At 33.8% G+C, this 22,705-nt stretch overlaps 2 protein-coding genes across 4 annotated transcripts; both read left to right on the forward strand.

The window, feature by feature from the left end:
- Positions 1 to 3,597: 3,597 nt before the first annotated feature.
- On the forward strand, positions 3,598 to 11,435 carry Karl (lipocalin/cytosolic fatty acid-binding protein Karl). The gene is made up of 5 exons (XM_090102311.1): positions 3,598 to 3,803; positions 9,574 to 9,682; positions 10,066 to 10,212; positions 10,566 to 10,737; positions 11,043 to 11,435. Exons 1-5 carry the CDS (start codon positions 3,684 to 3,686, stop codon positions 11,197 to 11,199), a joined length of 705 nt encoding a protein of 234 aa, XP_089958437.1. The 5' UTR covers positions 3,598 to 3,683; the 3' UTR covers positions 11,200 to 11,435.
- Positions 11,436 to 12,926: 1,491 nt separating this feature from the next.
- On the forward strand, positions 12,927 to 16,804 carry LOC149908569 (uncharacterized). Of its 3 annotated transcripts, XM_090102313.1 has the most exons (4): positions 12,927 to 12,977; positions 13,641 to 13,713; positions 14,601 to 14,754; positions 15,435 to 16,804. In XM_090102313.1, exons 2-4 carry the CDS (start codon positions 13,645 to 13,647, stop codon positions 15,608 to 15,610), a joined length of 399 nt encoding a protein of 132 aa, XP_089958439.1. In that variant the 5' UTR covers positions 12,927 to 12,977; positions 13,641 to 13,644; the 3' UTR covers positions 15,611 to 16,804. The 3 variants fall into 3 exon arrangements, with proteins under 3 accessions (XP_089958439.1, XP_089958438.1, XP_089958440.1); XM_090102312.1 differs by lacking the exon at positions 12,927 to 12,977 and having other exon boundaries at positions 13,561 to 13,713; XM_090102314.1 differs by lacking the exon at positions 12,927 to 12,977 and having other exon boundaries at positions 13,562 to 13,713; positions 15,438 to 16,804.
- Positions 16,805 to 22,705: the final 5,901 nt, after the last annotated feature.

Below are 22,705 nucleotides of genomic sequence, written 5' to 3' on the forward strand. Positions count from 1 at the left end.
AGTAATTAAAATAATTCACGATTTGTGCAACTTTAACCCCTCTAAGGTTCTAATAAATTTTAAGATAACTCTTATAACCTCATTGCTAGACATAGGTACCTAATAATGTAACATGCCTTATCTAATAGACTTACAGGTGGTGGAAAGCTGACATATAATTTAATGATTAAATATATAAGCACTCCTTGTAAGAGGAATGTTGGATATCAATTTTCTTCGCATATGTATTATTAAGTATGTGATTAGAATTATATATAAGTATAATGCGTGTCTATTAGAAGAATGAACGCTTGTCAATGTAATAACTATAAAATTTCCCATGTTAACCACAAAATCATGTCTTTTATTACAAACATATAATTTTACACATTATAAATTGACAGATGTAGGTTGTTATCGAGACGATAATTTTATATCATTATTTTTAAATACCATAAATGTTGCCTGGAGCGAATCTTGGGTATAATAGGTTGTTAATGGTCTAATAGACTCTGGCTGTGGATATATCTATTTAATATTTCCGATTTAATTAGGAAATATTTATTATAATTACTAATAATTTAGAGAGTACCATAGTATTACTAAGCATGTATTTTTAAATTTCCATGAAATGAAATTAAGTATTTTACATTCTATTATAATATGAGAAGCAGATTAAGATTGAGCCTTCGATATAGTCCTCTTTTGCATAGCGCCTACAATTTGTAGAATCATATGATAAACAATTTCTTATAAGTTAGAAGAAATTACAATGCAACTTATTATAAGTAAGTGTTTTAACTTTTCATAAAGTTTTTACAAATATTTCGATGAGATACAGACTGACCTTTTTCCGGTACCTATACAGGGTGTCCCACTTTTGGTATACTAAGATCAAAGGAGGTTATAGTTTTGCATTCGCTGACTACGTAAAAAATACTTATAAAATTCCAGACGCATTTTTTTTTCGGATAGATAAATTCTTAAAACTCTATGTGTAACCCCTAACAAGCAACACGCCCAAATTTGCCACCCGCATGTGAGATATCGTTTAAGATTATGTTTTCATAGACAAAATGCTCACATTAGAGAAGCGGTATATGCCGGCTGCGCGAAGCTAGAGAAGAAAACATGGATTTTCAGGAAAAATTTAGCAAAAAAATTTTGACGTAATTTTGTTGTTTAAGTATTTTTTACGTGATCAGTGTATGCAAAACTACAAGTCCCTTCGCGCTTAGTATACCAATAGTGGGACACCCTGTATACAAAGGTTTTCCAAATATAAAAAAAGCTTTCAAATAAATATATTCGGTCGATGTAGTAGTAGATGTAGTCTACAAACTACTTACATGGTGGTACACGCAGTAACGCACTGTCTTGAATAATAAAGACGTTCCCCTGACCGCTTCGAGATAACACGGAATAGGTGAAAACGCGAACCAACCGGCAAAAGTAAAAACACTTTCTGCGCTCGCGCCGGTAACCGACCATCTGATAACTGCATTCTTACGACGAAATTTTGACACTTGAAATAGAAAGGAATCGGGAAGACGACATTTTTATATGGTCGCATTATGTCGTTTTATATTTCACGTATGTATATGTTTACGTTTTAATATATTGAGTTTAGACTATAGGTAGATATAAGATGTTATAGTTATAGTTATATATTCTTTATTGCACACAAATTTTTAATTTTACAATATAAGGATATCAGAAGCAATTTTACAAACAAAATTTTACAATATAAGGATAAAGATGCAAAGTGTGTTTGATAGTTTAATGTTAACATTAAGTATCAAAGAGCTGGAATAAAAACTATTACTCAGAAGACGTGACGACACTACCAATATCTAACAATGTAAGAATGACATCACTAATATTTTATTTATGGTTGGTGACTGTACAATGTTGAAACAGAGCCTTTCACACGGCTTCGTGCGGACAGAAGAAATAATAACCGCAGGTACCCTTTACGTTAATCTACTTACTTAGATTCTTGGTCATCCATGGTACCTATCTTAGTTCACATAAGTCCATGTTATCTTGAAGAAGTTGCTGTATCCCACACATTAAATCTTTCATTACTTTTTTGGTATTTAAAATCAATTGATGGTGGATTTTCATCCTTAATTATTAATAGCTACAGGAAAACACAATATAAAGAAGTTGTACTCGTGAACTTTGCTCGTCGGCCGCTCACAAAAAATGTTTTATATAAAAGTAGGTTATATAAAACTAGTTGTAATGACACAAATTTTGCTAATACTTACAAACCAGTCTACGATCACACCTGTGCTTATGTAGCTCAAATAAATATGGACTTGAAGCATCGCCACCAACGTTTTCTATACGTGAAATTAAGTGCTATTTGCTAATTTGCAGTGTTTGCAGCAATCACTGATTTTATGTTTGCCATTTCTAACAAAATATAAGGTAATATGAAAACGAGACGTCTTCAATTCCTTTTAATTTTGTTTTAATGTGCGGTATGTTATAATCGACATTAATTTTCATTCATTCATTATAACTAAATGATAAATATTTACTTTGAAAATTGTAATACGAATGATATGGTAGTTATATTACAGACCAATAATTATTCTAAACCAATATTGAAACTTCGACACAGAGACATAGTTACTACAAAGGTGCAAACGAATACGAGAGTAATTAATCATTAACAAGAAGGTAGAGCCTCATTAGCTGTTTGCATTTAATAAAGAATACAAACTATAATATTATGTCTTTGTTTTCCTATGAACAGAAAAATAACATATAACTTTATAGCGTTATTACTTTAGTGTGTCATTCCTGCCATCAATTATGTCAAAAAATAAACTTTCTCCCCATAAAACTGTATCAGTAGCATTCTTAATTTTAATTACAAAATTATTTTAAGCGTTAGCACAGTAATCACACATGAAGCCCATAAAACTTAATGATAACGGGTTATGCCATAATTAATGAGTTTACACTAACTGATAACTGAAGTTTATCAGAAAAAGCTGTGAATAATACGAAGTTTGAACATTTTTGGGCTTAAATTGATAACAATTTGTAATTATTGAAATATTATGTAAACAATAACTAAAATAAGAAACTCGTTTCATCAGATACAATTTCGTTTATTTTGGCGGTATTGAGTTTATTGAAATTGATATGTAGTTATGTACATTGCTTTTACGGTGTGTATACAAAATATTTGTTTGTCCTCGTAAAACGTAATTTATTTTGTAATAAGTTCATATTTTCGACAAACTATGAATACCTAATCCCTTTTTCTTCTATATACAAAATATTTGAGTATCTCGAAGCGAATGCTTGTTTTAAAATGCGAATAGATGACAAATATATTGAACCGACTTCAAAGTTTAACAAATTATTAATTGATTTAGGTATCTAGATAATAGGCAGATAAAATTCCAAACAAAATTAACTGTATAATGGAAAATATGTATTAGAAAGCGTTCACTATGATTAACGACATTTAAAACAAGTCACAAAAATCTATACAAATAAAATATGAGTCACAGCACCTGATAATGGGATTCCGAGCGCGTCCAGGCAACATTAACTAATGTTCCATACAATATGATAAGAATTCCCTTTTGTTAGTTCAACACTGCCTACCGAATGAATAATACGTTTTAAAACATAATTCATAAAATACTAAAAGTTTTACAAGTAATAAAGTAAGCAAGATGGTGAAATATTTAATTTTCTGTTTTATGCTTGTTCTTGTTAGTGTGGCCTTTGCTAGGATTGTGGATAAAAGGAAATGCCCTGAAGTCCGCGCCGCTCCACATTTTGATTTATCTCAAGTAAGTGTAGCTTAATTAAAAAACTTACAAAGCTTTAATGCTGATTGCGCATGCTTAACTTTATTTTGTAACGTTTACTAAGTGAGATCTTTCTACTATTATACAAATAACGTATATCTGTAACATCTCTGTTTTAAGAACTATCTATCTGTGATCTAATCAGCAATTAAAGTATAAATTATTGAACTAACCGGATAAAGGACAGTATCAAGCTTAAGAAAAATCCAACTTTTGCGGTTAGTGGAGCTTTGCAAGAATGTCTTAGACCAATCTCAAACTTTTACTTATTCTTCTGTCTGTGTAAAAGAATATCGAAATTGAAAAGTTTTCTGCATTTTTTTAAATGAATAGAACTAAACGTGATAAAATGTATTTTACTACAATACAAGTGTTAGCGTGTGGAAGCATTGTGCTGCGTGGGCGCCGGACGCATGTTCGATAACAGTTCACGCAAACGTAATATTCATTTCAACCGTATAATCGTTTATTTTCCACCATTATTTGCTACTCTACATACTTTTGCATACAAAAATGTTGATCGAAATATGTCAGTATTATTAAGGTCTATCTTTACTCATTTATCAATAAGTACTTAATCTTATACGTGAAAGCATCATACAACGAGTTTAAAGTTATATTATGTTAATATTATTTGGTATTCATTAGCTTAAGTGCCTCTTTACCTTTTTACATAAATTGAAAGAATTGGTTGACATATAGTTAGGGAGCCAGGTGCAAATTGGGTTCATTATTTCCTCTCAAGAGATAATTCGTCAGAAGCATCAGAGTATAGTATTATAAAGCCTCGTGAACGTCAGCTGGCGCTCGGTTGGGGGGGTGAGCGGTTGTAGCCTCCCACGCACGTAGGAAAAAAAATACATTCATTCATTTCCTCTCAGCTAAAAATTTGTCAAATTGTAGCTAACCCAATATCTCAACGAAAAAAAATAATCAGCTGGTTACAGCATGGTGTATTATACGTCAGCTGGTGGCTCGAACATGAAAAAAAAAATATTATTTTCCGTGATTTCCTCTCAAACAAAAATTTACCTGATGATAGCTTATATGTAACTGTGGATAAATATATAAGTCAGCTGGCTGTATCTTGGTGGAAAAACCGTCAGCTGATACTTTGAAACTTATTACATAGGAGTTAGACAGAAGCATCTATTGCCAATTTATATGCATCAGCTGACTAGATTTTCCTCAACTTATTGCTAGCTGATTCTTTTATTTATCGCATCAATATATTTTTAACACTCTCACTCACAAATTTTCATCTGAGAGGAAATGACGATATCTTTAATTATTCGACATTACGCTTCAATATAAGAGTTGAGTTGAAATAAACATTCAGTATCAATATTTTTGAAACGAATAAGTATGTAATCAAATAATTTTATATATTTAAATAATTAAATAATCAATTAGCAATAAATGAACTAGTTACTCGATAAAAAAAACAATATAATAAACTCTGCTCTTTTACGCATATCCAATTGGTTCACTGCTAATAATTTATTATTAAATGCAAAAAAAAAACAAATTGTGTAGAATTTATCCTTCCAAATGTAAAAAAGGTGAAAAGGGATATTATTTTAAACGGGGAGGTATTATACCCTGTGGATTCCACTGTTTTTCTTGTGATTGGTTTGACACTAGATGAGAAGCTACAATGGGGGGCCCATGTTGCCACCACCGCTGCTAAGCTTAGTTCAGCTGCATATGCAGTTCGAAGAATAAGGCATCTCACCGATGAAGACACGGCTAGATTGGTTTATTTTAGCTACTTTCATAGCATTATGTCCTATGGAATTCTGGGCAGGGCTGCAGATATAGAAACTATATATTTTATATTACAGAAAAGAGCCATACGCTCTATATATTATAATTTACGTGCTAGGGACTCACTAAGAGATCTCTTTAAGAATACTGGTATCCTCACTGTACCATCACAGTATATATTTAATAATATTTTATATGTACACAAAAACGCAGACTTACACACAAGAGTAGGAGATAAGACACCGTTATGGCACAAGGAACAGAAATAAAATTGAAATGCCATTTTACCGGTTAGCTAAAGTTAAAAATTAATTTATGGGCCAAGGTATACTTTTTTACAACAGAATTCCTCATAGTATTAAAGAGTTTAGTAGTGCTAAATTTAAAAATTATGTAAAAAACGTATGAGTTCAGAGAGCCTATTACAGCATTAAGGAATATATGGAAGATAAAAACCCATGGAGGGTTGTCAGAGCGAAAACGAATAAATCTCATTATAATTTTTTATCAAGTTTATATAATAAATATTATTTATCGAGTAACTAGTTCATTTATTGCTAATTGATTATTTAATTATTTAAATATATAAAATTATTTGATTACATACTTATTCGTTTCAAAAATATTGATACTGAATGTTTATTTCAACTCAACTCTTATATTGAAGCGTAATGTCGAATAATTAAACTCAAACTCAAACTCAAACATTTATTTATTCAATTAGACTTCTTCCAGAAGCACTTTTGAATCGTCATTACATTCTTTAAATTTACCACCGATTCGGAAAGCAGTATCTATGGAGAAGAACCGGCAAGAAACTCCATAAAGATATCGTCATTTCCTCTCAGATGAAAATTTGTGAGTGAGAGTGTTAAAAATATATTGATGCGATAAATAAAAGAATCAGCTAGCAATAAGTTGAGGAAAATCTAGTCAGCTGATGCATATAAATTGGCAATAGATGCTTCTGTCTAACTCCTATGTAATAAGTTTCAAAGTATCAGCTGACGGTTTTTCCACCAAGATACAGCCAGCTGACTTATATATTTATCCACAGTTACATATAAGCTATCATCAGGTAAATTTTTGTTTGAGAGGAAATCACGGAAAATAATTTTTTTTTTTTCATGTTCGAGCCACCAGCTGACGTATAATACACCATGCTGTAACCAGCTGATTATTTTTTTTCGTTGAGATATTGGGTTAGCTACAATTTGACAAATTTTTAGCTGAGAGGAAATGAATGAATGTATTTTTTTTTCCTACGTGCGTGGGAGGCTACAGCCGCTCATCCCCCCAACCGAGCTCCAGCTGACGTTCACGAGGCTTTATAATACTATACTCTGATGCATTTTACTAATTACCGCTTGAGAGGAACTTGGTCATAAAATCTGCTTCTGGCTCCCTAACCAATAACATAACATAACAGTTTTGATTGGAAAATGTATGTAATATTGCAAGGTATTAGAAATATTAGGTTTTCTGTCGCATACCTAGGTAGTTAGTTTAGTTTAAGGCTCTTTCAGAAAAATTTCATAAAGAGTAACAAATAAAAAACATTCCTACTTTTCCTCAAATTTAAGATTGTAGTTCATAAAATTTTAATTACATATTTCAAAGAACTAAGAAGCCTATAATATTCTTTATTTGGATCGAGAAAGTTAATTAATCACTTACTTGAAACATGTTTACGTTTAGGCCGGGTTTTATTAATCTAATTTTCAACTTTATTTCGTGATGATATCTTAATTGCACTAGACACAAATTTTTATAAAAGTTTGAGACTAGGTTTTGAAAAGCCATAATTTGGCGAATTGATAACTTAGTTTTATTATCGAAATGTGAACTCAGATACTTGCAGTTAATTATTATCAAGATTGTAAATTGAATTAATATGCATTTTCATGCATTTTTAATTTATTTTAGTCCAATATTCGCATAGTTTATAGGTATAGTTATAATTTAAGACTTGAGAATATTCACATACCTAATAAAAATATAATTGACTATATTTATAGCTTAACCAAATTTTAAATGAGATGCATGTACCTACATTGTACGTGACAATGGGAAAATATCTCTCGGATAGTCGCTATTGTTTAAAATTGAAACAGGTAGAGCTAGACATCTGCTAGGAAATTTAAATTTTTGATATAGCATGTCATCATCACGGGGTACTGCAAAATGTAATGTTTTCTCTTGATCTCTTGATTTGAACATTGAGTTAGTTACATTGCCTATTTAAAAGCTCATGATATCATTATATTTATTACCTGTATATTTTTATTAAAGAAAATAACAAATGTATTTTTTTATTGTGATTCTATTGGGATCGGGATCCACACTCACTTGTTTACTGAACATTAAGCCTCATATCAACTATGATTGTACCAAAAGAATAGCTTCGCTCCAATCTTGTCTCTACCCCGCTGTCGTTTCTGTCCAAAGCTCATTAAAGTGTGCCTTATCTATCTGACGGCATATAATCTCATTGAGGGGTAAAATTGGGTTGCCAGGACAGGAATAACTTATGTAGGTCAATAGTAAAGGACAGATTGACACGCTTGCTGATGTTTCGACGTTTAGATGGAATAATAAGCAATCTAACGGTTAGCATTTGCATAGCTCACGAACTTGTTTCACTAATTTGTGTTTGATATGCATTTGTTTATCAAAGTTCTTGTTTATGTTGGTGTGAAATTAGGTCTGAAGTTAAGAAGAATGCAGGCAGACATGTGTATCTAAAAGCTTCAGAAATTTGTGTGTGATTTATAACCGAAGTTATATGTAAAAACTTTGTACTTAGCCAACATTCGAAGAAGATTCTTCCGTGCTCCTACAGTTGTTTACAATGTTTTCTAAAAGTTCCATTAAGTAATGCGACAAATAAATAATTCAAGAAGATTAAAAAAAATGTCATACCTATTCAAAACTCTGTAAATATCGAAAGCTTATAAAGTTCGCCATCATAAACTCGAAAGTAAACATTTTTATAATAACTAAGTGTATAATAAAACTGAAAGTATAATAATAAATGATCACGTTTAAATGAATAGCTGCTAACCCACGTGTATCCGAACGAATAATCTCTTGATAACATCTAATGTAATCATCCATAAAATAGAAAGTGAAACGGCTTACAGCTCCACTTAAAGGATTAACGTAAGCTTTCTTAACGACTGTAATAAGTATATCGTTGTATAATCTATGCTAATAGCTACATTGAGATGTCAACCGGCTAAACATACAACTATTGTTATGCTAAATATTATTATGAATAAGCCTCCGTTATTGTTTAAAAGGATCAGCCAAAAGAGAGATCGCTACTTGCATTAAATGTTCACTTTATTTGCATGAGAATAATGATATCTATTTGTCATTATGCAGCAGTATTTTATGGGATGTTATTTTATTCATTTTGATGAATTATTTATTTGGAACAATTCGGAGATCGACTTCCGCATAAAATTAATGAAAGAGAAGATAATTATAACAACTACGAATAGATATAATCAATTAACTTTTACTGTAATGAATCTATATCGGATTTATTGTTTCTAATCTTGGTATTTATTCTTAATTATTGTTGAGCCAACAAAGTAAATATAATACGCCTGAACATAAACTAATAGCAATCTTTTCTTAAGACAAACCTGCTATTCATTTGATCAGTTTACGTTTCTTAAATTTTCAAACATCCAGGCAATAGCAATATAATTTTAAATATATTAAAAATATTTATTTTAAATACCACCATATTATAGGTCTGCCTAATCTTTTGTCCATTAGTTTTAATGAAAGAGTTGATTTAATATATTTTTTTAACAATTTTTAACACTAGTTCTATATTGAAGTTCAAAGAAAAATATGAAGCTTAGTATGATAGCTTCTTCACTACAATCTTCATGATGAGTAAAAAGTATCTTGGTATTATAGGTACATATTATTAGGTATATAACCTCATTAAAATTATTGTTTTTTACAGATGTTAGGCGATTGGTTTGTGGTGGAATATTACGCGAGTGCTGAGGAAGCGTTGTCGTACAGTTGCATGCGCGCTGTTTTTAACGCGGAAGACCATGTTCAAGCTGAAGGTAATTTTCAATTAGAGTATTGATTTCTATCTACTGATCGATTCTTCCTTAACTTTTAAGGAATTTTTGCGATTATAAAACAAATGAGAATTTTTTTTAATCAAATTCTTCAAATAAAGGCATTATTTACATTTCTATATATTGAACAAAGATGAGTACAATGTTTAAGTGAAGTTATCTTTATTAGCAGGGATGTAGCTCGTCGTAAAAAGTTACATCAATATATTAATAATAACAAGTAAATGCTTGGCTCTACATTGCTCTACTTTACTGTAATAAATATGCTTAAATTTTGTCAAATATCTTGAAATGTATAACATACTACATATTATTACGAGTTACGACCATTTGATACGCAACGCAATTCACAATACCTCTTTCAGACGGGACAATAGAATGGACTCCGGGCGTCACAATGAACTTCACCTACCGCTTTGCAGACGACCCTATAGGCGAGAACCTGTATGGGAACATCACGTGGAGGATCGACCTCAATGAGCCCGCACACTGGACACACTCCGAACAGACGTGTAAGCCTTTATATGCTGTCACTCAGGCTCTATTCATTGGGTATTCTGTTTGAAAGGCTAGGTTTTGGTTCAAGGGATAGGAAGGTTTGGAATGCTAATAAATAAAAGTTATTAGATAAAATGAAACTAATATTAAGTAAATAATAAAGAGGCCATATACATATTACCAAGGCTACAATTATGTGAAAAATCACCAACAAAAACCTGAGTTTGTTCAAAGGCTTTCTTACATGTAATAAGTAGTATCTTTTGTTTTATATCACTAGGTACTTATTTCATATCGCTATTCCATAACTTTTTCATTTAAAGAGGTCCTAGCTAATTAACAATTTTTGCAATTATTATTGTTACAGATGACGGCATTTACAACACCTACGTGTTAGACACAGAGTACAAAACGTGGGCACTGCTATTGCATTGTGCTGAACAAAGAGAAGGCGCCAGGTACTTGACAGCGTTCGTGCTGTCCAGGACCACGGGACTGCCGAAAAACGTGATGGCGTACTTACGGGATAAACTGCCAAGGTAGAGTATATTAATATTAAAACGAATTGTATGTCGCATCGAATAGGTAATGTCAATAATTTTCGAATTTTCTTCCAAGCCGATATAATTTTTTTTGATAAGCCTACTAGGCAATAATTAAAAAAAATCGAATGGTGGTGATAGAGCATACGTATAAAAACAGTTGTTTGGTAACTCACTACTATAATTATTTAAATTAATTTTATCATTGTAAATTATTTACTTCCAAATTTTATTTTTTTGAATTTTTTTCATATAGACTCTTTAAAATGAACAATTACAGTAAACTAAAAACATTTTAATAGATACGACGTGGACATTAATTACGTGTTCCCAATCTCACACAAGAGCTGCTCCTCAAAACCAGCCCGACCTGATGATTCTCCAATCCTGGTGGAGGTGGACAGCAAGATTCCGAAACGACCAACCGATGTCAGCTACAAACTCGCCTTTGGAAACTAATTTATTTATGTATAAATAATTATATATTTTCAGAAGTATATTGCATTCAAAAAATTTCACGGTATCTAATTGTATGCAGCCTCTTTTCCATGTTATTTTTATTTATAAATATCAGTGTCTAATATAATATTATGTATCTATCTGTCTGAGCCTATTTTATAATGTTTTAAAGTTTTTTTATAAACCATGTGCTTACATATTTATATGAGTAGGTATGTTTTGTTAATAAACTCTACAATTGAATCGATGTTTTTATTTTCCACGTGTATTCTGAAATCACAGGCGCGTGTTATTTTTATTTTAATTTTATTTTATTTATAATTTAAATGGTGACGTCGATAAATCTTATATATGTCACGGCTAAAGGTAGGTGAGAACATAAACTTAAGATTAGCCGGCTAAACTTAGGTTTATTTTCGACGAGGTGTTAATGTTAGTTTGTTCTATCTTTAGCCGGCTAAACTTAAGTGTAACCGCAGGCCCGTGGCTAAAAATGTCGGGGTGGGTAGATTTGGTTAGCGCCGGGCCGGTGGAGGGCTTGAGGGGCCCGCACAGTGCCAGAAAACACTCGCCCTGTTCCTTACATGTATTATAGTAACCAAATCTACCCACCCCGACTCAGGGCAGAAAGCTGGTGGCTAGGTTAGGTTAGGTTAGAACTCTTAAGACCCGCACGAGCCGAGCGAGCGCAGCGAGCGTGCTGCGGCAGCAGCCGGCGAAGTGCCAGAAAACACTCGCCCTGTTCCTTACATGTATTATAGTAACCAAATCTACCCACCCCGACATTTTTAGCCACGGGCCTGCGGTTACACTTAAGTTTAGCCGGCTAAAGATAGAACAAACTAACATTAACACCTCGTCGAAAATAAACCTAAGTTTAGCCGGCTAATCTTAAGTTTATGTTCTCACCTACCTTTAGCCGTAACATATATAAAATTCTCGTGTCACAATGTTAGTCTGCATACTCCTCCGAAACGGGTGGACCGATTCTCATGAAATTTTCTGTGCATATCGGGTAAGTCTGAGAATCGGCCAACATCTATTTTTCATATGTACCACGGGCGAAGCCGGGGCGGACCGCTAGTAAAAGTTAAAGACTTTTGTTTCTAAGTATATATATTTAGAAACAAAAGTCTTTAACTTTTTAAATATATTTTTTTGTTTTTTGTAGTGGTTTACACAAAAAAAACTACTTCAAAGATTCACATAAGAAAGCTGCATCTTTAGGCCGGTTGCAGAGCTTCACCGACCATCAGTGAGTACGTCAGTCGCGCTTGTCATATGTATGGAAATACGCGTGCGTATGGTCGGTCTAGCTATGAACGGTTTCATGAATTTCCATACATATGACAAGCGCGACTGACGTACGCACTGATGGTCGGTGAAGCTCTGCAACCGGCCTTACTGAGAAGTATAGATTTTTTTATAAATGGTGAATACTGGCGAAGCGGCTAGTTATAAAATATGTAGAGAGGACCAAATTCTCTTTAAGATTAACCGCCTCAAATTAATCTCACGAAAATCTAGGAATATCCCGCTATAACCTTAGTTATCGCTATTGTCGGTTGAGTTACGACTATATTAAACAAGTGGAAAACCAAGTACTGATAGCGCTTGAACAATATAACTTGTAATTAGTATGCCGCAGATGTATTTCTATTCTGCAGACAATATGTAGGCACGCACCTCTGTATAAACACGTTCGCTATGACATTCAGGACTTGACCGTGTCTAAATAGTTCTTTATGCTTTGAAAATATCGTTAGCGTATAACAGAGGTAATTGTTACACTTATTATTTTAACGATTTTGTTGTGGCAAAGAGTAGTCGACAGACACGGCACTGTGGTTTCGGGAGTTTAGTTAATAACTGTTTAATAATCTGTAATTGAATATCACACATACCTTCATTATATAAGAAATCATAAAAAGCTAGAAAAGTCGTACAATCAATAAAAATATTTAATTGTATTTCATTTTTTATATTTACATTTATTCGATTTTACACAAAATAATTGCCAATATAATTACGCATCTAAAGGAACCTATACCTGCGTAAGTTATAGATAAATTAAAACTGTATGTTCAATTTATGTTTAAAATATACAACAAGATCTATATTCTTACATATTTTCATCCATCCAAACAAAAAAACATTGTTTTCAGTCTTCAGCCTTTTTTCAGACAATATTTTAATCCATATGTATTGTAATGACATTATAAACAAGAAAAGTTCCAGAAAATATAATTCACGGTGCTACTTCACTGGTAAAATTAGTGAAACAACTGCGTAAAGATCTGTAAATTAAAATGTTTATTTCTAAGTACAGCATAATCTTTGACAGAGCACCTCTAGGTTAAATCGTTTCAGGCAGATTGCGCAAAGTCTCATTAAGTAGTATGTAAGGAAACTGCTTGAGAATTTTTTGTGAAAACTTCCAGAAACATGGGTGTGGTGAAGTCGTGCGTGTTCACCTTTATCATTTTAGTAGAATTACAACATATTGTTGCGCAAGTAAGTACTAATCAATTTTTTCATGAACGGTGAAAACGTTGACTTTAATATCTTTAATGAAGGTACAATACAATTTCAGATATCTTTAATGTTGTATTTACCGAATGTTCTCTAAGATTTAGGGGCCTAGTTCGAAAATTTGAAAGCGTTTAACCGATTTATATATTTTCAAGAAAATATTTCTTTCAATCATAATAATTTAAATTATTAATATTTCTTCCTAGTACTGGCCTAGATTACGGCGATGTGTATAATAAATGTATTTGCGAAGACTTCAACAATATAGTGCGCTGACTTGACCGGGACAAGACTAAACTCCTTTTGAATATAAATTGAAATTAAAGGAATTACGATTGATATGTGCATATAAGTAGGAAAATATGAGCTAGGTTCTAATTTAATAATAAAAAGAACAAACAAAACGCATTGTACTTACGTAAAATATTAAGTTATAAAAATTATAATTATCTTCCTTGTTGTGTAGATAGCGCAGACCAGTTGGTGCAAAAGAAAAAGGCGGCTATATTTTCCTTTAAAAGCCTTGGTACCTAATTAAAATGAGATTAAAGTGATAACGACCAAAGGCTCTTCGTTTATTTTTGTACCTTATCGGTATTCTTACTCAATTTACTTTCTGTTAATTGAAAAGAAAGACGCTTTTCTCATTTTTTTTTGTTACGAAAAAGTTTAAAATGTGTAAATACTAAAAGTGTAACTACTAAAATGTGCAATTAAATTAGTAAAAATTAGTGACATTTTTAAGATTTACAAAAAATGCAATATACATATTTTACAACCTAACATAGCAAACCACACATCGTGCCACATAATATTTTGAGTATTTTTTTTTTTCAATTAATAAATTAATCAATATAATAATATTTTAGCCTATATTCGAGTCCCTGTTCTGCGACTTTCTGTGTGACGATGATTCAGACTACGACTTCTGTGATGGGTGCAGCTCTTCCGAAGACTCAGACAAACAGACAAAAACTACCTCTACTTCTATAGCACCTGATCAACAAATCAATATAAAGATTCGTAAGTAATGTAAAAACTGATTATATAACAAGTGAATCATATTAGTTACACGTTTCTTAAAATAGCACAGTACCTACATAAACATAGTAATGTTCAATTAAATTTAAAAATATTTTTGGCCACAAAAGATTAACAAACATATTTTGAATATGATATTGGAATAGCCACGGAATATTATATTTTATAACTTGTTGTTTTTGTCTAACTTATTTACCTACTTAGCAAGGCGTGTTAGAGCATAAGAGTATATTTTGTAGGGACTTTAGATAAGTCAATACATGAATAGATAAGAAGGCTGTATTCAAAACATATCAAATATTGATCAGTTGAATATGGAGTGGGCGTAAAGCAATAAAGTCAAGAGTGTAGTTTTTTAGCATTCAGAATCACTGAGAGATTTTCTACATAATTATGTGTACTAGCTTTCAGTCCGCGGCTTCGCCCCGTATAAAAAAATGAAACTTGCATAGTTTCCGTTCTTATGCGATTTCCGGGATAAAACCTCTTCTGTGTTAATTCAAGTTCTATGTGTAAACCAAATTTCATGAAAATCGGTTCAGCAATTTTTGCGTGAAGGAGTAACAAAGAAACAAACATAAAAAATTTCGCATTTATAATATTAGTAGGATATATTTAGCTCAATATTCAATAATAATACTAAACACCACGTATTCTCTAAGCAGCGGCGTCTCAAGGCACAGTTTTGGACATAATCAACAAAAACGGCGCATTCTCCGTGATGGTAGATGCTCAAGGGAGCGGGTCGAGCGCACCACCAGCTGACTCTTCCACCGCCGCTCCGACCACTGCCGCTGGGGGGAGTACTACAGCAGCTGCTACCACTGCTAAGAAATAAGCTAACATTTATAATGTTTTTTTTTTTTTTGTTTGATTTTACGCGAATCTTACAGATTTACAGGAAAATTAACGTGTTATATACGGGGTTCAGGTATTCATTATGTTATTATTTATGGCCGCTGTACTCGGGTAAACGGTAGAATAGAGCGGTAGAGTTCTAACTATCCTACTTCCTATACTAATGTAACCTTTGGTAGACTGCTAAAATTTAGTAGAGTCTCTACTCTGGCTAACACCATGGCAGTATGACAGTTACTCTGCTAAAACTGGTAGAGTACTGAGAACTGGTAGAGTAGTATGATAGTTGACTCTACCGTTTACACTACCCGTGTACAAGCCATTGTGTGTAGAAGCTATATTCTGACAAAAGCTGTCTGCCAATGACCACGATCGGCATAAGTTTTTCTTTCTTTTGTCAAACAAATCATTTTTATTTGTAAAATACTCGCGTAAAACCAAACAAGAAAATACAGTAATTACTGTAGGTTTTTTATAGAACTAAATATCATGCCTAACTACATTTATGCATTGTTTTGCATACATTTTGTTATACATACGTTACGCATTACTAGAAATTGTAATTGTTACATAAATATATTTTTTACTAGCGGAACATATCTACATACTACATTGCTATAATATAAGCAGGTACTTGATGTTGTAATGTAGATATTTTGTAGTTATTTGGGGTGAAAATTAAACTTCCTGTATGAACAAAAATATTTTAGAGGTGAAAGCCACACGCATTTTTTATTTATGATGACATTTTAATATATTTTTTTACATTTATAATTCTTCGAAGTATAATAATTTCAGCTACGTATTATTTATACTTTTTACCCCGTCCTTCGCAATAATCCCAAAGTGGTTTAATTATTTCTATATATTAGATATAATATTCTTTATATTTTGTTTATACCGATAAATAATTCATAAATTATTGTTTTATATTATACGAAATAAAAAAAAAACAACTTTGCATTGTATGTTTCATGTTCTATCTTTTACTTATAGCATCTACCTATTTGTAGCATAACTATGCACTCGGGCGTAAGTTAAGAAAAAAGTTGTTATGAAATAAGGAAACGCTTAAATATATTTGTTGAAATCAAGAACACTAATTGTTTAATTATGATAATTAATGTAATAGGAAATCCTGTAAAATAATTGGAAATAAATTGTTTAAAAACTATTCTGTGTTGTTTATTTGAAGTATAATGTGGGTTTGTTTTGCTTTTAATCTTTAAATATGCGCCAAAATAATAAAGGGAAACTAATATTCTTGGATGCAAATACTTTTTAATAAACTGCTAAAGCTGGCTCTACTTATTAATCGTGGGCAGAGATGAATTGCATGGCTCCTTTTGATATTTAAAATCACGTCTACTTAACTAAATAGTAATATAAAGCATCCTTCTTACTCGTTAAGTATGTTATATGTTTTGTACTTCATATAAAATAAATAAATTAAAAAAAAAACACTCGGTATAGAATTAAGCCAAGAACCTAATAATTATTTCCATGTTTAACTTTTAAAACGCAAATGATGAAAGGTAAATAACTGAAGAAGTGTGAGCCATTTCTTTTAATAGTGAACGCCCCTATCATTTTCTACGTTCACTGATTGCTCATTTTGTAAATACCTAAGCAGACTATAATACATAATATGATATGATAAAATCTCTCCCTAGTGCAGATTAGCAGATTTCACTTTTTCTTTTTTCGTTCACTTTTTCTTTCTTGAACATATTGTTTTCCTGAATATCCTTTGTCGTTTATTGCTTCTTTGATTAAATTATTGGCAATGTGGAATATTAATGATGTTGATGAAAAACGTAAAAAATAAACTTAATCTTATCTGTGTAAGTATGTGTGAAAAAGGTAAGTTTTTTTTTTTTTTTTTTTTTTTTTTATTAACAATAGGCAGAGGTTTGGCCACAATCCCACCTGATGGGAAGCGGTGATGTGGCCTACTTGGTTGCACGTCTGCCTAGAAGGAGCCTATTCACCCTGGCTTTGAAGAGGTCCAAGTTGTATTGTTTAGGAAAAATGGTGTTAGGGAGTGAATTCCATTGCTTAGCTGTTTTTATGATGAAGGAAGACTCGAAGCGGCGAGTTCGAATATTGGGGATATCCACAATAAAAGGATGATATCCTTCGGAGCGCCTCGAGGTACGATTATGAAATGGAGATGGAGGAATTAAATTGTGTAATCCATACGCACATTCTCCGAAATGCAATCTGTAGAACACCGAAAGACATGCCACCTCACGACGATGCTCAAGACTCAAGAGCCGAGCTTCAACTAAGGAAGGGTTGTTGATGATACGTTTGGCACGTCTTTCAATTGAATCCGAAGCCCCTAGGTGGCATTTAGCGGCGCCAGCCCACAAGTGACTGCAGTACTCCACACACGAACGGACTTGAGCTTGGTAAAGGTTAAGAAGCTGTCCCGGTGTGAAGTACTGCTTGACCTTGTTCAGAATTCCGAGCTTTTTTGCGGCCAGATGGGCCTTGGATTCAATAAACTGCCCAAAGTTGAGTGTAGACGAAAGGGAGACACCAAGCAACTCCAGACAGTCGGCTATTACTAGTGGCACATTTCGGAAGGTCGGAGTAGTTGATATAGAACTCCGTTTTGCGGAAAACAAACACGCTTGAGTTTTTGCTGCATTAAACCCAACAAGATTGGCATCGCCCCAATCGGACACAGCCTGAAGTGTAAGGTTTAAGCGATCGATCATTTCCTCCCGAAGACATTCAATTTCAACCTTTGAAGTACGGGCACTGGATTTATATCTCTCGACAATAGTGCTGTCATCTGCATAACTAAACATGTTGGGAGCAATCATGTCGTTAATGTGCAGAAGAAACAGTGTTGCCGAGAGAACGGACCCCTGCGGAACGCCGGCATTGATCGACATTGGCTCGGAGGAGCATCCGTCAACAACAACTCGTATAGACCGGTCCCGCAGAAAATCAGCGATCCAAGTGCAAAGGTCTCTTGGAATTCCATAAGAGGGGAGCTTGTTTAAGAGGCTATCGTGCCAAACCCTATCGAAAGCCTTTGAGATATCCAAAGAGACCGCAAGGGCCTCCCCGAATTCCTCAACGGCTTCTCCTAAAAGATGAGTCACATGCACCAAAAGATCGCCAGTTGATCTATTACGTCGAAAGCCGTATTGGCGGTCATTCAGCAGGTCGTTGGTTTCAAGGTGCATGAGGAGCCGATTGTTCAATATACGCTCCATAGTCTTGCAGAGTATGGAGGTTATTGAAATCGGACGATAGTTAGTAGGATCTGACCGACTGCCCTTCTTAGGAACGGGTTGAACGTTAGCAAACTTCCAACTCTTAGGAACAATTCCAGTCTTCAACGAGAGGCGAAACAAACGTGTTAGAATAGGAGAAAGTTCAGGGGCGCAAGTTTTTAAGACAACGGCTGGTATCCCATCGGGTCCATTGGCTTTATTCTCGTCAAGGTTAAGCAACGTTTTAAGGACTTCCTTGTTTGAGATGCGGATGTCAGGCATATGAACGCCACAGTGTTGAAGAGTCGGTGGGTCGATATTATTAGGTGGATCAAGACGAGAATTGTTGGCAAACAGTTGAGCAAATACATCCGCCTTGTCTTTTGCATTGTGGGCCAATGAACCATCGGGTCTCAGCAACGGAGGTAGAGTGGGACGACAAAAGTTCGACTCAACCGCTTTGGCTAAGGACCAAAAAGCTTTGCTTCCTGCGGGATAAGAAGCAAGCTTGCTTCCAATATGCCGCACATGAGCGAAACGAGCTTTCTTTTGCATCTTCTTGCAGGCTTTAGAGGCTTTGTTAAAGGCTTTCTTTTTATCGCGAATATCATGAGCTTTACGAATTCGAGCGTCGACCCAGGCTTGGAAAGCAGCTTGCTTATTAGCCAATGCGGCTTTGCATTGGGCATTGAACCAAGGTCTAGCTTTGTCGTTGATGCGAATATCAGAAAAGGGTATAAAATATTCCATAGCCTGTTGGATCACATCAACAACATTATCCGCACAGCTCGATGGGTCTGCGGTAGAAAAGCACACTTGTAGCCAAGGATAAGATGCAAAAAAATGCCGCATCTCATCCCAGTCCGCTGATTTATAGCGCCATACTCTCCTGGTTCCCTTCAACGATTGATCTGGAGGAGTGAATGATGACAGAGACTTCACCAGACAATGATCAGATGTCCCCAGTGGAGCGGAGATAGAGATCACGTGGCGGTCTGGCTCAGTGGTTAGCAAAAGGTCGAGACAGTTGGCAGTATGGCCGTCAATGTCTGGAACACGAGTTGCATCATCAACCAGCTGAGAAAGGTTTAAAGAAGTTCAAAATTATAGGCCTCTTTCCCAGCATGGTCTGTCTTTTGGAACGGGAATAACCATTCAGAATGGCAGGCATTAAAATCCCCCAGAAAGACAAGTTCAGCGCTCGGATATCTAGTTTGTACCACATCTGATACTTCACTGAGATAATTAAAAAGTCTCGTAGTCTCATGATCACCTTTGTGCGAACGGTATACACAAGCATAAACTATTATGTCCATACCCGTATCAGCCATGATCCACAACACAGAGAAACTTGGCTCTTCAAGGTCGCGGAGTCGCAGAGTGCAGATGTCATCACGAACATAAACACAGGTACCAGCTTTCGGATGAAAGTTATGTTCAAGCAAGTAACCAGGGTACCCGAGATATGACGTGTCATCAGGACATCGGATTTGCGTCTCTGTTAGGAATAAAAGGTGCGGCTTTTCAGTCTCAAGATGATGGTGGACCGGTGTGAGATTAGAGTGCAAGCCTCGAATATTGGAGAGGTGCACCTTAAGAGAGAGGAAGTGCAGCCGCTGTGAATACCGATTTCCTTTATGCAACTTTTTCATCTTATTTATAAGTTTAGAGTGATTAGGTAGGGAGCAAAAATAGAAGTTGAACGCGGCTATGCATATGGAACCACCTATCACCAACATGTCTATACCCAAAAATAAACCTAGCCTGGAGACTGCGGGGACGCCCGAAACCCCCTGAATTTTGCCAACGGAACGGAAGTAAGATTAATTTCATATAATGCTCCTCAAAACCCTTAAAACTGCAGATATTTCAATTGGCGAATAAAGTAAAACAAAAGTTAATATTCAAGCCATCGAATATTGCATGTACCTAATAAAACATGAAGTGCATTATTTATGTACAGTTTGTGAGTCACACGATCGTTTTCACTTACATTTGGAGTGCAGTTAAATTTGAAACTACATTAATAATTTATCATGAACAATGTCGTGCATGTGGCGCCACAAAAACTGTTTAGGATGATTCAATAAATACTTTTCTAAGTTAGGATCAGAACAGAGCGATTCTTTAAAGTTAAAATCCTGTAAATGTAACTAAGAAACTGCACAGTTAAATATATTTCTTGAAATCAAGATTGAATTTTTATTTATTATTCTTTAAGAATTTTTATTAATATCTTTTGATATTCGATACTTATATTATATGAGACGGAATAACGGGTCTTTGTGTTATATTTTCATGGGCGTGAGAATGAATTGAAACTGTATGATATATTCATTCGGGTAGATTAGATTTAGGAGAAAAAAGTGAGTCATGGACTGAGTTTCTTTTTATATAACAAAACATAAAGATAATAAAAAATAAAAACTACATAAAGGGGATTAAATAATAGCAGCAGAAATTAATAAGTAGAGCAATAATCGCGAGATAAGGTGAAGTGTACGCAAGTGAGTCATAGACAGGATTTAATTGTATTTGTTTTTTTTAAATTAACCTATTAATCCGTACCATATAATATTACTAGCTTCCGCCCATGGCTTCGCCTGCTTTGTCTAAAAACTAATAGATTGTATAATTAAACCTTCCTCGGCGATAACTCTATCATTAAAAAAACACATCAAAATTCGTTGCATAATTTTAAGATTTATCATTTAAGCATACATACGGACGAAGAGACAGCGATGGAGACGTCATGATGTGTGTAGTTTTATACTATATATTGATGAATGAAAAAGGAACTCTATCTGTCCGTCTGTCACTTCTTCACTTTTTTAATAAATAGTATTTCCAAAACGCTAAAGATAATCGTAGATTCATTAATCTCTTTCAAAGCATAAAGCCCTCTATGGCTCCTACCAACCGATCTAAAAAATATTTTGTGAATCATCTTGGATAAGATTATATAAAAAACCTGTAATATGCTATAATTTTTCCAGACTGATATTTAAAAAGAAATGATAATCTTATCGATTAAAGATATAAGGTTTATAAATAATTTAATCAAATATATTTGCGTACATTTTGCATAATCATATCTAGTTGTATGATGTGCATAAGATATTATTGATAAGCGATAACATAATATATACGATTAGAATTTATTAATAACTACAAAATGCTAAAACGCATTAACATCAACATTCAAGTCGTCATAATTCTACTAATGCATTAAAAAAATGTCCTTTTAAAATCAGTATTGATATTCCCTAATGACCAAAAGCACATTGTGCTTATAAAAAGATCAAACGTGATAATCCAACATAAACTCTATATCTTAGGAATAAGCTCTAAATCTCTACAATATCAAATGTGCATTGTTATGCTCGAATTAGGGTCGGCTACATGTCGCATATTAATTTATACGGCGGATTTCAGCGAATCAGAACAAAACGGCTTCTCATTAGCTGCTTTTCTCTGTTCGTGAGTAAAAAAGTAAAGATTTATCGTCGACAATGAAGCTGAGGTATCAACGACCGGTTGATTGCTTCCCCGCGCCGGACGCCCTTCGAGATTAATTAGAGCTTCTGTGGTACATAGTTAGCCAGGAGTTAGGCATTGATGGTGTTTATCGATAACAAGAGACTGATTTATGTTCTGTTTGAAAAGGATTATTTGTAAAGGTCCAGATTGTATCAGTTAATTAGAGCAACGGTCGAACGTTTCGTGTGGGAACTGTGTTATGTTGATGCAATGGTGGTGAACGTATTTCGATTTATTGGGATTACGAAGGAATCAATATAATGTATAATGTGGCTAGAACCTATATAATGTGTTCTATAATA

The sequence above is a fragment of the Colias eurytheme genome, chromosome 5 (genome assembly GCF_061535395.1).
Source record: "Colias eurytheme isolate Ceu_HAF_F1 chromosome 5, ilColEury1 Martin Lab GWU primary, whole genome shotgun sequence".
Classification (NCBI taxonomy): Eukaryota; Metazoa; Arthropoda; class Insecta; order Lepidoptera; family Pieridae; genus Colias; species Colias eurytheme.